The sequence below is a fragment of the Lepidochelys kempii genome, chromosome 3, assembly GCF_965140285.1.
Source record: "Lepidochelys kempii isolate rLepKem1 chromosome 3, rLepKem1.hap1, whole genome shotgun sequence".
Classification (NCBI taxonomy): Eukaryota; Metazoa; Chordata; order Testudines; family Cheloniidae; genus Lepidochelys; species Lepidochelys kempii.
The window spans coordinates 87,436,730-87,452,371 of record NC_136382.1 but is presented as its reverse complement, the minus strand read 5'-3'; the positions used below and the strand labels follow the sequence as shown (position 1 = coordinate 87,452,371).

At 43.2% G+C, this 15,642-nt stretch overlaps 1 protein-coding gene across 1 annotated transcript in view; it reads left to right on the top strand.

The window, feature by feature from the left end:
- The window catches only part of LAMA4 (laminin subunit alpha 4), a 157,270-nt gene that overhangs the window by 21,155 nt on the left and 120,473 nt on the right, over positions 1-15,642 (top strand). Inside the window, exon 2 of the mRNA XM_073337097.2 lies at positions 12,528-12,629. Coding sequence (XP_073193198.2) covers positions 12,528-12,629 — 102 coding nt within the window. The remainder of the gene's footprint in view (positions 1-12,527; positions 12,630-15,642) is intronic.

Below are 15,642 nucleotides of genomic sequence, written 5' to 3'. Positions count from 1 at the left end.
GATGTACTCTATGTCTCTCAGATTTTATTTTTCAGCACCAAGTAAGGGCATCTCATTCAGGTCACAGGATGCAGGAGGTCAGAATTGTGGGGCATAGTGTTATTACAGCTCCTGCTGTTTGCAGAATGTTTCCCATCAGTCCTGAGAAGAACTAAATCTTTGTGCTTGTGAAAAAATATGTCTTTGAACTGGGCAAACTGCTGGGGAATTTGAAAGGGCTGTTACTTCACTCACAGGGAGCAGGAAAATGGGTATCCATGAGTCTGTGACCAGGAGCTCACACTGTAAAATCTATGTTTGAAAGTTGTAGGATGTTACTTATGCCACCAAACAGCAGTTAGGAGGGGAGGTTGTAGCCTGTATTCTCTCCTTGGTTGAGAGAAATTAACAGACTGAGGGTCCCCTATCTGTCTGATGCTAAAGTGAATGCTTTGTTAGCTAATATTTTCCTACTGTGACAAGCTGAATGTTTTGTGCCCACCATATGTCCAGGGGTAGGTTGCTAGGATGCCGTGTTAGATAAGGACAACCCAACACTTCATTTATTCACTCAAAAAAAAAAAGCAAAAAAAGCAGCATAGCACAGAAGGATGATTCCAGTTTGATAAAATATAAGTTACTAGAACAGGACCAAAAGGATGGTATTCTAGGTTAAAGCACAAGCCTGGGAGCCAGCAGACTGTACTGGGAGTTGGGATCTGTTCCCCGCTTGACCATGGATTTGCTGGGTGACCGTCTCTGGAGACATTTACACTGCAGTCAGCACCACTTGATAGTGGGCAAATCTTTCAAATATTCTGGCTGCGATTCTCCCACCACAGAGTACTTAGTCAATGAGAATTAAGCCCTCTGTACCTCAGTCTCTCCATCTGTAAAATTGGGACAATGTCCCTATTTCTCACTGGTGTGCTTTGGGGCTTATTCATTGTAGATTGCAAAGAGCTTTGAGGAGCTCAGATGAAAGTGCAATCTCTAACCCTTGGCTGGGGAGGATTTATTTACATAGTCAAAGATATTCAAGCACACTGCAGGGAAAGCAATATTTGCTACATGTAGAAAAGCTTGTTTGAAAACCTAGCCACATGTGTCACAATGGGGAGTTGCTGGGGTTTGAAAACATCTGAAAAACTGGATCATATTTAATGGGAGCTAGAAATCTAGCTTTTTTGAAAATATGGCTCTTTCTCCTTTGAAGTAATTTGCTTAGTTTAAAATAAGCATCCAGTGAATTGTAGGGAATGTCTGACTGTCTTTCTCAGAACTGAAAAAAATGTAGATGCCAGGTAGCACCTCTGTCACAGCAGGTTATGTACAGAGTTTAAATGATGGCGTGACAGAGCCCCAGTCCAAAGTCCTCCTCACAAAAAACAGGACACTCTAAAAGGAAAAATCCTGCTTTTGGGACAGAGGTCAGCTTATTTATCTTAAGAGAGCCTTATAATCCAAAGGGCCTCAGATCTTTGGGCTGCTAACTCCAAACAAGGCTCACAACAAAAACAAACCAAACCAAAGTACCTATGTTTTTTGAAAATCTCTTCAGGTAGTAAAGAGTTGCCCTCTCCACCACATTACCCTGGATGATCTAGTCTGACCTCCTCTGTAACACAGGTCGTATTATTTCATCTAGTTACTCCTGTACTGGCACAACGATTGTGTGTGAAGTATATCTTCCAGAAAGACAGCCAGTTTTGATAGGGAGTCATCAGGAGATGGAGAATCCACCACTGGCCTTGGTAGTTTGTTCCAGTGGTTAATCAGCCTCATTGTTAAAAATAAAAAGAAACCTGTGCCTTCCTCATTTGAATTTGCCTGGCTTTAACTTCCAGCCTTAGTTCTTATGATGCCATTCTCCACTAGATTATGCTTTATATGCTCCTTAGAAATTAGGAATAGCTGCTTTGCCTTCTTCCCTTGTGCCCCTGAAGGAGCTCCTCCGGGTTCTAGCATCCCACCTCTCAACTAGAAGCCCTTTTCTTAGGGATGGAGGGAGGAAACATTTTGGGGTCCTGCAGATGCTGTATCACCCATCATACTGGTGGTCAGATCGTGAAGATGAAAATACAAATAATCAGAATACGCATCAAAAATCTATAAGGGCATATTTGTTACTTGGGGATATATTATCTCCTCAATGCATGCAAATTTCCCATGGTAAGTAATAGGAGTCACACATGCACCTGGTTCTTTACCGTTTTACACTCCATTTCTAGGACTGCTCAAAATATGGAAGCACTGATAAATCTGCACCTTGCAAAAATTTACATTTCTGTTGCCAGTGGTCTGCAATTCTTAATGTGATTTGATTTTTGTAAGCATTTTTGGAGAGGTATAGTCTTGTGCTCACACTGAAGATTCAAAATAATAATGATGATCAATAATGATTTTCAGAGCCCAAAAGCATGCTAAGAATGTCACAGAAAAAAGATTCAGTATCTGCCCTGAACAGCTCAAGATCGACATTCAGATATTAGACAGCAAGATCCTGGCTTGCCCTGCGCACTGTGTAGGGGAATAAGAGGGCATAAGGTAACTCTTCCCTCCCCTGCTCAAGCTATCCATACTGCAAGTCACAGCATGAGGCGAGAGCCACTACTCACCCTCCCAGGCAGGGAGCGGACTGGCAACAGGCTGACCTTGGCCACCCCAACAACAATGAAGCTGGCACCAATGGGAAAGTAATCCATGCCTGGTAGGGAGCTGGCACTGTTTACTTCTCAACTGGAGCAAAGGGAGAACCAGGGACCAAATTGTGACCTGCGGTGTCACAATTCAGTCCCTGCTCTGCTCCTGGGTAGTGCAGCTACCTCTTACTCAGGGTCAGTGCATAATTTCTGTTGGGGCTTGTGTAGGACCGACAGACCACGGTTGTAGGCTGGCAGGATTGAACCTGGGACCTCTGGAGCTTAGTTCATGAGCCTCTACCACATGAGCTAAAAGCCAACTGCCTCTTAGCTAAGGCTGTAGAGCAGACTCATTTAACTCTCTCTCTCTAAGTTGTCTTGGTGCCACTAGATGGGACAGAACATCACACTCAGAAGGTGTGTGGGTTACACTTGTTGGGGGTGAACCCCAGTATCTCTAGGCTTGGCAGTTCATAGCCCGGGCACCTCGCCGCTTGCCGCATCAGTTATGACCCTTAAAAAATCTCTATTTTTTGCTCTGAAATGTGTTTTACTTAAAATTCTCAGCACAATTGTATCCATCAGAGCCATACATCAGGGTGGGACAAGCAGGGCAGCTACCCAGGGCGCAAGGCCAGGGTGTCTGTGGAAAAATGGGGGGATGAAAAAAACAGTATGGGGTAGAGCCTTGCAGCGGGACTGAGATCACATGGGTCCCATTACCATGCCAGGCCACCCACACTGGCAGCAACGCTGCCTTCAGAGCTGAGTGGCCAGAGAGCAGCGGCTGCTGGCCGGACACCCAGCTCTGAAGGCAGCACCACCACCAGCAGCAATGCCGAAGTAAGGGTGGCCTGGTATGGTAACAGGACCCCCGCTATCCCAGTCCTTCTGCAAAGCTCTAAACCCTACCAAGTTTTTTCGTCCACCCCATTTTTCTAGCCCCACCCACTACCCCGGCTTTGTGCCTTTGGTGGCTGCCCCGCTGTCCGCGCCCTGGTTGCAGCCCTGGTAGAATACGTGATTGTAAACATCTAACGCTAGTTTGACAGTAGGCTACTCTTTCAAATAAACACTTTACGACTGACTGTGCAGCAGTATTATCTTTGGTAACCACTCATTCAAAGACATAGCAAGTTTAAAATTTTAAATTAAATCATTGCTCGAGCCCCAGCATCTCTCCCATTACAAATTAAGAACTGCTCAGGGCCAGTTGTGAATGGACATTCCCGCCCAGAGAGAGGATTATAGACCGACAAAGCAGGGGAAGAAGAGAAGCAGAAAAGGGGTCACCAAATAAGACTGTGGTTACTCACTGAGGAATGTAGACATCTTGATAGTTCTTTCCAAAACAAAGCTAACATATTAAGGAATAATTCCAATATGATTTAAAATGTGTGTTTATTGCAAGAAACTGAAGTGTCTATGCATTTTGCATATAAAACATTTGTAACAAAATCACCACACCATACAGAACTGTGATATTTAGGACCCAGGACAGAATTTTTTTTATAGTCTCATGTATATTTAAGATGCTTGCGGCCAAATAAAGCCCTGGTTTTAATTAACTCAAAAGCTGTTCCTCCATAGATGACACTGTGATTAAAGTGATCCTTAAATTGCACTTGGAAGTAAGAATCTAGTAGATAATTCTCTAGAGCCTAATCTTCAGTCTGGTGCCTGACCACCCATGCTGTATGCTGAGTTGCTTCTTCAGGGCTGGGAGGAAGAAATCCTTCAGCCCTACTCCCAAGCTGCAAAGTGGCAGCAGGATTGTTTGACAGGTACTCCTCAGTCTAAGAGCTACATACAACTCAGCACTGGCTAGGCAGCCGGCAGGCTGTAATCACTGCTTATCTCATTATTCATAACTATGTCAGTGTTACCTTGTGCTTCCCGCATCTATCTGTTGTGGCTCATCTTTTATTTGGATTGTAAGCTTTTTGGAGCTGTAACTTTCTTTTTATTCTGTGTTTGTATAGCACCTAGCACAAGGAGGCCCTGATCCATGACTGGGGCCCCTATGCACTACCTGGATACAAATAATAAATAGTAAGAGCTAATAGTAAGAGGCACTATCTGCCTGTATATGACACTCTGTTGACAAGAGGGACCTGCTTCAGGGAGATATACTAAAAACCTGCTCAGGAAAATGCCACCTGATCACAGACTCACCTAGAACACTCTGAGCAATTACCTACATCTCTCTCCCACTTTAAAGAAAATAAATTAGAAAAGGCATGTTCATAGCAAACCTATGTACCGTGCAATGACATCACTCCTGCTACTGAGGCTTCAGAAAAGGGAACGTGGCCCCGATTCTGCTCTCAGTTACACAGGTATAGATCAGAGTAACAGCACTGATTGCAGTGTAGTTACATGACTGCAAGTGAGAACAGAACCATGCCTCATGTTTCCACATTCTCTTCTATCCACAGCCCTATCCTACACCCACACCACCAAAGACGGTGGAAACAGGGGGTTAAGACAAAGCAGGGGAAAGGAAGTAACTCCAGTGGCACTGTCAGCATATTCTACAGCAATCTTCAGCAAGAAGAGCTAATACTGCAGCATTACAGCCGGTTTTAAGAAATGTCATAATAAAACCCAGGTGCAAAAATCAATGTAAAATACGCAAACAGGGTTTACAGATTGTAAAGGACTTAGTAAAAGAGGTATATTGAATTGGATTTTTCAACTTGTACTTGGAAAAAATATTGTCCCTTGGGCTAAAGAAATCCCCTCCCGGAGCCAATAACGCCTAATCCTGAAGATATAATAGGTTATGCAGACCCAACATTCTGGCCCACCAACTGTTTCCCAAGTTCATAAAAGGGCCAGTGGGTGGAAATGTTGCTCACCCACTTCCCGCATCACTCATGGAGTATACTTAACATTTTTCAAGGAGGCCAAATTGATTTTGTTCCAAACCTGCTTATGCCCTGTCTGCAATTATTTTATGCACCCACAAACATTAGCCCAATTGGATCACTCAATTAGCTGAATATTCTGACATGTCTTTTTATAAACATGATGTTGGCTGTATGCACTGGAACATATAATGGATCATTCCATTGTCACTGGTGGAGGAGGGAATAAGAAAAATATAATAATAATTAATACTTGATAAATTGACAGTATCCAAGGGCAACAGTCTGGATCTGATTTCCCTCTCACATTTGTGCAGCTCCATTAACTTCGATAGCACATTTCTGATTTAAACCAGTGCAAGAGCAGAATCAGGCCCATTGTACTTACAATGGTTAGTAGCAGCACTTAAAAAAGGAACCTTTTCAAAAGCACCCAAATGACTTAGGAGTTTAAGTCCCATTTTGAAAAATTACTTAGGCCCAGATCCTTAAAGGAATTATCCTAATTCATACTGATCTTTGAAGATCTGGGCCTTAGGCACTCAGGGACAGATTTACAAAGGTATTTAGGTGCCTAAAGATACAGATGGGTAACTAATGCAATTTAGAAGAGCACCTAGGTAGGAACAGTGCCTGATCCCCATTGATTTCAATCAGGCCTTCCGGAGCCTAAGTCACACTGAAAGTCAATGGGACTTAGGCTCCTAAGTCATTTAAGTACATTTGAAAATTTAACTCTTTGTGTATCACTCTCCTCCGTGGGATTGATTCAGAACAGGTGAACTGTCTTTTATAGGCCTTATTCAGCTAAGAGAGAGTTCCCTTTAGTTTAAATGGAAGGTGACTATACTTTTGGAATGGGAGAAGTTTGGTTCTATCATCTCTGCAGCTGCACATTTCTGAGTGACCAGGGTGTGCACTGCAGCAGAGTGACAATTTAGGGGGCTGGGTATTTGTTACAATATTGTAGGGTAGTCGTTTACAGCATGGTGTGCAGAGACACAACAGATGTGCTTAACATAAGTGTAAAGGTGATTAACGTTGTTGGAGAGTTGTAAATAGCTTGTAGGTCTCCTTTTCTCAATTTTATACACACTTCAGCAATGTGCATGGTCATCATTATATCCTAACAATGATTCTGCATACCACAAGAGCAAGAAAGCTATTGGACAGTGTGACACTAAGCACCCCTTTATTCAGACCCTGCACACTATTGTAGTAATCTTTGTACAGAATATGCTTTGTGAGACATCATTTGAAAACTAATAACTCACTTATCAGTAATATTGTTGTGTGATGTATGTATGTGGGAGGTATTAAGAGTTATGGATATATGCTTGAATTATGACTAAAGTGTGTTTCAATAAGGCACGTCAGGGGAGGTTGTTAAACAAGTCTGTCTTAAACAAAGAATTGTGTTGATTCTCTGACCAGCCCAATCTTCAGGTGAAGATAATGAAGGTCCATTTTCACATATTAGGTAAACAAAGCTATTCAGCCAATAACTGGGAGAAGAAAGAGCATGGAACTTCCTTCACAACCAAACACATGTCTTCTTCCTCACAGCTTCAATAAACTTTACTTTGATTGACAGGTAGCTCTCAGAAGAATCTATTTCAAAGGTTTGCTTGTCTATAAAGACAGGGGGTCTAAACCACAAGTGATAAGCAATTGAATCAACTGATTGTATACAATATTACTGTGTAATAACAGGGCACAGAGAGGTCTTTTCTGAAAGCTAATGACATGCCAGTGATTAATATCATTGTGAAATGTATGTATTAACACTATGAGGAAGTATGCATACTTAATGATATTATGTTTTAAAGTCTGTGGCCAAACAGGGAGAAAGATTCCCTTTCAGACAGGAGAGAAGACAACCATTTACCTGTCTCCTATGTAAATTAAGCACACTGGAATTAAAACAATGGAAGCCCCATTTACATACAGGGGGGTGGGAAGCCCTCAGGAAGGGAAGAACAGCATGAGGTCATCCTGCCTCTTAAAACAAAGTCATTGAACTGTGGAAGATATAAACAAACACTCGCCATCTTTGGGCATTGATCACTAAACGGACACAAGGCAATAGAACTCTTGCAAACTGAAAAAGATGGATCCACCAGTCCGGGGGGATCAGCATCTCTGGGAACTGAATATAGGTGACAAAACATCTTAAACAAAGTACTTTTATTTGCTGGATTAAGGTTTAGACATTTAGATGTGTTTTCATTTTTATTTGCTTGTAACCTTTTCTAACTTTATTCCTTTTACTTAGCATCACTTAATCTATGTCCTATTGTTTCATAAATTTGTTTTATTTTTACTATAAACCAACTCAGTGCTGTGTTTAATGAAACGGTGTATTTACCCCAGTTAAGTTAACAAGCTGTTATGTGCTTCTGTGTCTTAAAGGAACAAATTAACCATATTATTTCTCTGAACTGTCCAGGAGAGGGCTGAACATTGCAGAGGACATGGTTTGGGGGAAATTCAGGACTCGGAGTCTGTTGGAGTCACTTTGCTCGTTGTAACCAAGGCTGGTGGAAGCCACTGTGGGCCTGTAGACAGGCTGCTGGGATCAAAACTGCTGAACCAGAGCTGTTTAGTACACAGATGCTCAGAGTATGACCTGCATGCTTGTAGGCTGGTTCTGAGCATCCCAGGCTGGGAGCTAATGCAGTAAAGCACTGTGAGGCATCCAGGGTTGCAGGGCAAGTGGTGACACAACCTCTTACTGGTCTGGACTGCCCTCAAGTTCTTATCACAGACAGACACTAATTTATCAGTTAAGACCTCCCACCAGCTGAATGACACTAGAGAACAGAACATGCCTTATATCTATGTGGGAGGAGAGAACTACTGCCAAGAAAGACTTTGTAATAAGAATCTGTTTTCAATTTGGAAACTAATTGTCTGCTTTCCATGGTGTGTGGTTCAATCATCCAGCTGAAATTCTTAGTCTATCGTGAGCCAATTCTGCAATTCCATGTCAGGTTTCATCTGCTGAAAGAAGCAATACAAATGTCTAGTATTTATGATACCCCTATGTAGCCATAGTATGAAGGATTTTCCTCCTCAGTAGCTATTACAGAGAACAAATATTTCCAAAAGCAAATTAAATTAACAATGTGTATAAAAACTGTAAAGGCAGCTAAGTTTTCCATTTATGTTCACCTCTGCCAAAGAACCAGCTCCAGAACTTTGGGGTAGGGCTAAGCTAATGTTTCAGGTCTAAATCTCGCCTTCCTATTGCCAATATCATGTCAGATACCATTATAATTTAAAATAAGCAGCTAGTTTGGTAGAATAAAAGACTTCATCCAGTATCCTTGAGAGGGGAATAGAAGACAAGGGCAGTTCTCTTGCTGTCTCTTACTATCTACGAGAACATTTAATGTAATGGCAAGGAGAACCATCTTAGGGAATGGACATGAGGAGCAATGGGTAGGACAATGGAAAGTAAGGCACAGGTAGGAACAGAAGATGATCCCTATTTCAGAGCAACTCAGGAAAATAAGAGAGAACTATGAAAAGCAAGTCTAGTAGTCATTTCTACCAGTGCAAAGTGGGTGTGAAATGCTGCCATTCTGACTTGTTAGCAATTTATAACCACTTTACAAGAGGAAAATCATAGAATCATAGACTCATAGGACTGGAAGGGATCTTGACAAGTCTTCTAGTCCAGTCCCCTGCACTCATGGCAGGACTAAGTTTTATCTAGACCATCCCTGACAGGCAATTTATTCCAGTACTTAATCACCCTGATAGGAAATTTTTCCTGTTGTCCAATCTAAGCTGCCCTTGCTGCAATTTTAGCCCATTGCTTCTTGTCCTATCCTCAGAGGTTAAAGAGAACAATTTTTCTCCCTCCTCCTTGTAACAAACTTTTAAGAACACAAGAACAAAAGAACGGCCATACTGTGTCAGACCAAAGGTCCATTGAGCATAGTATCCTGTCTTCTGACAGTGGCCAATGCCAGGTGCCCCAGATGAAATGAACAGAACAGGTAATCATCAAGTGATCCGTCACCCATTCCCAGCTTCTGACAAACAGAGGCTAGCGACACTGTCCCTGTCCATCCTGGCTATAGCCATTGATGGGCCTATCCTCTATGAATTTATCTAGTTCTTTTTTGAACCCTGTTATATTCTTGGCCTTCACAACATGTACTTGAAAACTGTTACCATATTCCCTCCCCCCCCCCCCCCGCCATCCCCACTCCCGTCTTCTCTTCTCCAGACTAAACAAATCCAATTTTTTTCAATCTTCCCTCATAGGCCATGTTTTCTAGACCTTGAATCATTTTTGTTGCTCTTCTCTGGACTTTCTCCTCCTTGTCCACATCTTTCCTGAAATGTGGCGCCCAGAACTGGACACAATACTCCAGCTGAGGCATGTCAGCATGGAGTAGCAGAAGGATTACTTCTTGTATCTTGTTTACAACGCTCGTGCTAATACATCCCAGAAGGATGTTTGCTTTTTTTTGCAACAGTCTTACACTGTTGACTCATATTTAAGTTATGATCCACTATGACCCCCAGATCCCTTTCCGCAGTACTTTCTTAGGCAGTCATTTCCCATTTTGTATGTGTGCAACTGATTGTTCCTTCCTAAGTGGAGTACTTTACATTTGTCCTTTTTTTAAAATTTCATCATATTTACTTCAGATCATTTCTCCAGTTTGTCCAGGTCATTTTGAATTTTAATCCTATCCTTCAAAGCACTTGCAACCCCTCCGAGTGTGGTATCATCCGCAAACTTTATAAGTGTGCTCTCTATGCCATTAACTAAATCATTGAGGAACTAAATCATAAATGACGTACAGAAGTTGCAAGTCAGCAGAGAGCCAACCCCATGATATCTTCATGGAAAATTGGGCACACACCCAACTATGAAAATCACCTCAAGGATAGACCCTCTAAATCTAACCAAACAATGGAAGAATAAAATATATTCAGGGGAATTTTATTAATAATCTTCCTTTCCACCATACTCAACTGTTAATATATCCTATCCCTGAATGGCTAGTGAATATTGTTGAGTCTTCTTCCTTCAGTCTCTCTTAACAAAGGGACCACAAGCAGCTAATAGGTCTGCTCAGCCATAATCAAGTAAAGAGGTTCAGCGTCACAGATGAGCTATTTATATGCATTTGTCTTTTTAAGCAAATAACAGATTTATGGGTTTTGAAGATCTGGACATTTTACGATTAACTATGTTTACCATAAATATTGGTATATTATCTGTAAATTAAAAGTGTAATTGACCTACACATAAGCCATGTAGGCTTTTGTACAGGCATGAAATCCTGTTCTGGGAGTACACTGCTACATAAGAGAACAGGAGAAAAGCACTGCCGCACCGATGATGCCACCACAGCCTAAGTCCAGGACACAGGCAAGAATTGTAGGCAAATCAGCAAGTCCTTCAGGTCCATCCAACCCTCAGATGGAAAAAGAGGATTTGTCATTCCCGAGAGATGCCAGTACATCTAAACTACCATATTTACACCAATCCTTCAGGTTGGGGAAGAGAAGGTCTTTTACATATCCTTATATAAGTGACTCTCTGAAAAATTCCTTTACATTTAGGCCAAATATCCTATTCCTGTTTATATGCAAGTATATGTGGTATGTAGCACAGCTTTCAGCTAACAGAAAGCCAGCACTAGACCCTTTAAGACCCATGAGGGAAATGTTATAGGGGCTCTGGGGGCCCCTGCATCCACTACACACCAGTGAGGGAATAGGTCTTCACAACAGTCCCACCTAGGACATTGTTGGAGGTAGGCAAGGGGAAGGGCCACAGGATCCACAGTCACACAACCCCAATGGCCATAACACCACACACAAATGATGCAGAGAGACTCTTTGCCACAAGGATTATTGGGGTCCCTACTGAAGCCTCAGACCTGAGTCAAGCTTAAAAGAAAAGGAGAACTTGTGGCACCTTAGAGACTAACAAATTTATTTGAGCATAAGCTTTCGTGGGCTCCAGCTCACTTCATCTTTCTATTGTGACCGCCCCTCTCTAAGCCCCTGTGCACTCTGTAATCTTATTTATATCATTTTAGAGTTTTTTGTTATTAGCATTAGTATTTATTTTACTGATTATCTTATTTTATTGCTATAATTAATATTTAAAACATGTTGCTATACTAGACTATTTCTTTTCTATGAAATTATGTTACATGTATTAATGTCCAATTTCAGTAAACATACTGATCAAAATAAATATAGGTGTATCCCAGTTATGGTCACACGTTCAAGGGTTTACAGGAAAGTCAGCATACAAACTGTACAAAAGCACATCTAATTTCTTCACATCTCTTTTGACTTAAACATAGAATCTCTATATGGCACATCCAGAACTGTGCTGTCGTTTCAGGAATTACTTTCTGGAATGACAATATAGTATAGCTTTGGCATGCTGTCATCCCCATCAATAGATATTGGAGTGAGTAGATGAATACCATACAAACCACACTCCGTGATTGTCAGCTAGCTCTTGTTCAGAGGAATGTTAATCTTCATAGGTATATTTCTGTCTTCTCTATAGGCCTGATCCAAACCCTAATGAAGCCAATGGAAAGATTTCCATTGACTTCAGTAGACTTTTGGATCAGGTCCTGTATGTGTGAAATGAGATACCTCCTCTCCTTCAAAATATTCCTCAAAAACACCTATCTTTATAAAGCCTTAGAGTCAATAATTTTCTGTCAGCTTATCTTCTCCATTTGCACCTCACATTTACCATAAGAATCTACAAGTTTCTCATCACATAGCCATCTGGGGAAAGAGGAATGGATGTTGTCATTTTAATGAGGAGAGGACAAGAAAGAAAGACTAAAGGAGAAGGAGGTAAAACCCTACCTGAGTTCAGCAGAGTGTGTGGTGTCTATTCTGATGGGGTTATGTCATGTTCTCTGAGGAAACCAGACTGATGCAATACTTGCCTGTCTCTGAATATTAGCCAAACCCGACCTTAAAATGCATATATGTAGAAAATATTTCATTTTGATTTTTTTCATTGCAGAAATGCCAAGAAGGATTTTATCAAACTGCTTCAGGAGATTGTTCGCATTGTAACTGTAATGGTAATGCAAACAAGTGCCTCGATGGATCTGGAATCTGTGTGGTAAGTCTTATGTGCCATCCCCACCCACTCTGCTGTCCCCCATTTCATGGATGCCTTCCATTTAATCATAAACATGAATTATATTTTGATTGACTAGATAAAACCTTAGCAGAGTCTCCTCTCTTGATCTTGGATAAGTCACCACCTGAATGAAATACATTGGAGGAAAACCCAAGCTACTGCAGGTTGTGGTATTGGTAAATCAAAATCTGAGACTCTTGTATCATCAATAATCCTGGATCCCAATACACCAGCATAGTATTATACTACATTACCAGAGGTGCTTTCTTCTGAATTACATTTAAAAGGTCATCATCACTTGTCATCATTAAAGATATCCAGGTGCTAGGATCATTAACTACAATGATCTGACCAAATTTCAGTGAAGGTACTTACATTCTGCCAACCCAAATTATCTCTGAGGTTTGAAGCATTTGGATGAGCCACTAAAGAGTTGCCACATTTCATCTCAAAGATAAAGTGATTCCTAGAGAGAGAATTTTAATCAGTTTATCAACACAAAAAGGACTTTGGGATCCATCTTGCGAAAAGCATATCAACGTAAGCTCATTTCAACTCTCCCTTTCACTGTACTGTGTTTTATATCATACAAACAGCTTATGGTTGTATATGACCTCCAAGTGTGTATGTATATGTGTTGTCTATAGCAGCTCTACCTCATAATTCACAGCAGCTAGCTTTCTGCTGCTGACTAACGATGGTAGGAGCTTGAAATAATACACTGAGGAAAGAACGTGCTTGAATTCCAGTGTAACACTATAGCCTGCCATATGCTCTGTCTCACTCATTGGCTAATATGGAATACTGGGGTTAGTATTAGTAGTGTATCACTTTAGGGAACAAAAGCCAAAGCAGCAAAACTACCATCAGTATAATAGACAATCAAAGCAGTAAATATTATAGGAAGTTAAAACAGTAAAACTACCAAATACTAACAGAACGGGGGAAGATTTTATATTGTACTGTATTTAAACAATATCGCAAACATCTACGAGTTAATGTAGGGGCTTGTAAATCAGGATTTCTGGGTTTTATTCCTGGCTCTGCCACTGACTTACTCTGCTACTTTTGGCAAGTCACTTTACCCAGTGGTTCTCAAAGCCGGTCTGCCACTTGTTCAGGGAAAGCCCCTTGTGCCCTGGACCGGTTTGTTTACCTGCAGTGTCCGCAGGTTCAGCCGATTGTGGCTCCCACTGGCCGTGGTTCACCGCTCCAGGCCAATGGGGACTGCGGGAAGCGGCGCGGGCCAAGGGACGTGCTGGCCGCCCTTCCCGCAGCCCCAGTTGGCCTGGAGTGGCGAACCGCAGTCAGTGGGAGCCGCAATCGCCTGAACCTTTGGACGCGGCAGGTAAACAAACCGGTCCGGCCCAGCAGGGGCTTTCCCTGAAAAAGCGGCAGACCAGCTTTGAGAACCACTGACTTAACCCCTCTGTGCCTCAATGTATCTCTCTGCAAAATGGGAAATAATACCAACTTACTTTGCTGGGTGTTGTCAGTCTTAATTTATATTTGGAAAGTGCTTTGAAATCCACTAGTAAAAGATGCTACTGTATATAAATGTAGCTTTTATCAAGTTGGCAGGTTTTACAGTTATATACTGTGACATTCAAGAGGACGTGTTTCTTACCATTAATAAGCTAGTGGGAAGAGGATCTTTACAGCATGTTCAGTACCTAGGTACAGTGGTGAGCTGGAGCCAGTTCGCACCTGTTCGCTAGAACCAGTTATTAAATTTAGAAACCCTTTTAGAGCCGGTTGTTCCAACGGGGAAAACCGGTTCTAAAAGGGCTTCTAAATTTAAGTGGCCAAGAGTGGCGCCTTAGGCACCGACTCTATGGGTGCTCCAGCCCTGGAGCACCCAAGGGGAAAATTTGGTGGGTGCAGAGCAACCACCGGCAGCTCCCCACCCCACCCCCGGCCCCAGCTCACCTCTGCTCTGCCTCCGCCTCCTCCCCTGAATGAGCCGCCCTGCTCTGCTTCTCCGCCCCCCCACCCCAGGCTTCCCGCAAATCAGCTGTTCGCGTGGGAAGCTGGGGCAGGCTGAGAAGCAGGCCGCGGCTTCCCGCTCAGGCCCAGGGATGCGGAGGTGAGCTGGGGTGGGGGGGAGCGAGGAGGGCCTCCCGTGCCGCAGCAGGTAAGCCGGGGAGGGGGGCGCAAGGGAACCTCTCCCCGCCCCAGCTCACCTCAGCCACTCTCGGCCTGAGCGGGAAGCCACCGCCTGCTTCTCAGCCCTCCCCGGCTTCCTGCCGAACAGCTGATTCACGGGAAGCCAAGGGAGGGGGCGGAGAAGCAGAGGGGGGCGGTGCGTTCAGGAGGAGGTGCGGAGGTGAGCTGGGCCTGGGCGCGGAACAGGGAGCTGCCTGTGGGTGCTCTGAACCCACTAAATTTTCCCCGTGGGTGCTCCAGCCCCGGAGCACCCAGGGAGTCGGTGCCTAAGGCGGCCACTCCTCTTGCTCCCCCCAGCTACGCTCCCCTTCCCCTAGGAGCCAGAGGGACCTGCCGGATGCTTCCTGGGAGCTGCCCCAGGTAAGCACTGCCGGGACTCCCCACCTCTCCCCCTGGCAGGAGCCTCTGGCTCTTCAGGGTGGGGTTGGCACCTATTACAGTGGCCCATGAGACCCTCCTTCCCAGTTCTGGGGGCAGTCAGGGGACAGGACAGGGGTACTGGAGGTTGGGGGGGGCGTCAAGGAACGTGGGGGGGTTGGATGGGGCAGGAGTCCTAGGGGGCGGGGGTGGGCAACAAGCCCCTCGTGGGGTGAGGAGGGAACCCATTGTTAAGATTTGGCAGCTCATCACTGCCTAGGTAGGATAACTTATTCTGTCTTTGGCCTCAGTTGTATGTTCAGGATTGGAATGACTCACCAGCCCTGGTTCTACTTAACATTGATTGTTTTAGTATTTTAATATAAATTAAATGAAAAATATTCCTGAAATTGCCATATATATGTATACACAGGTACTCATACCCTCCATGCATGTGACTTTTAAACAT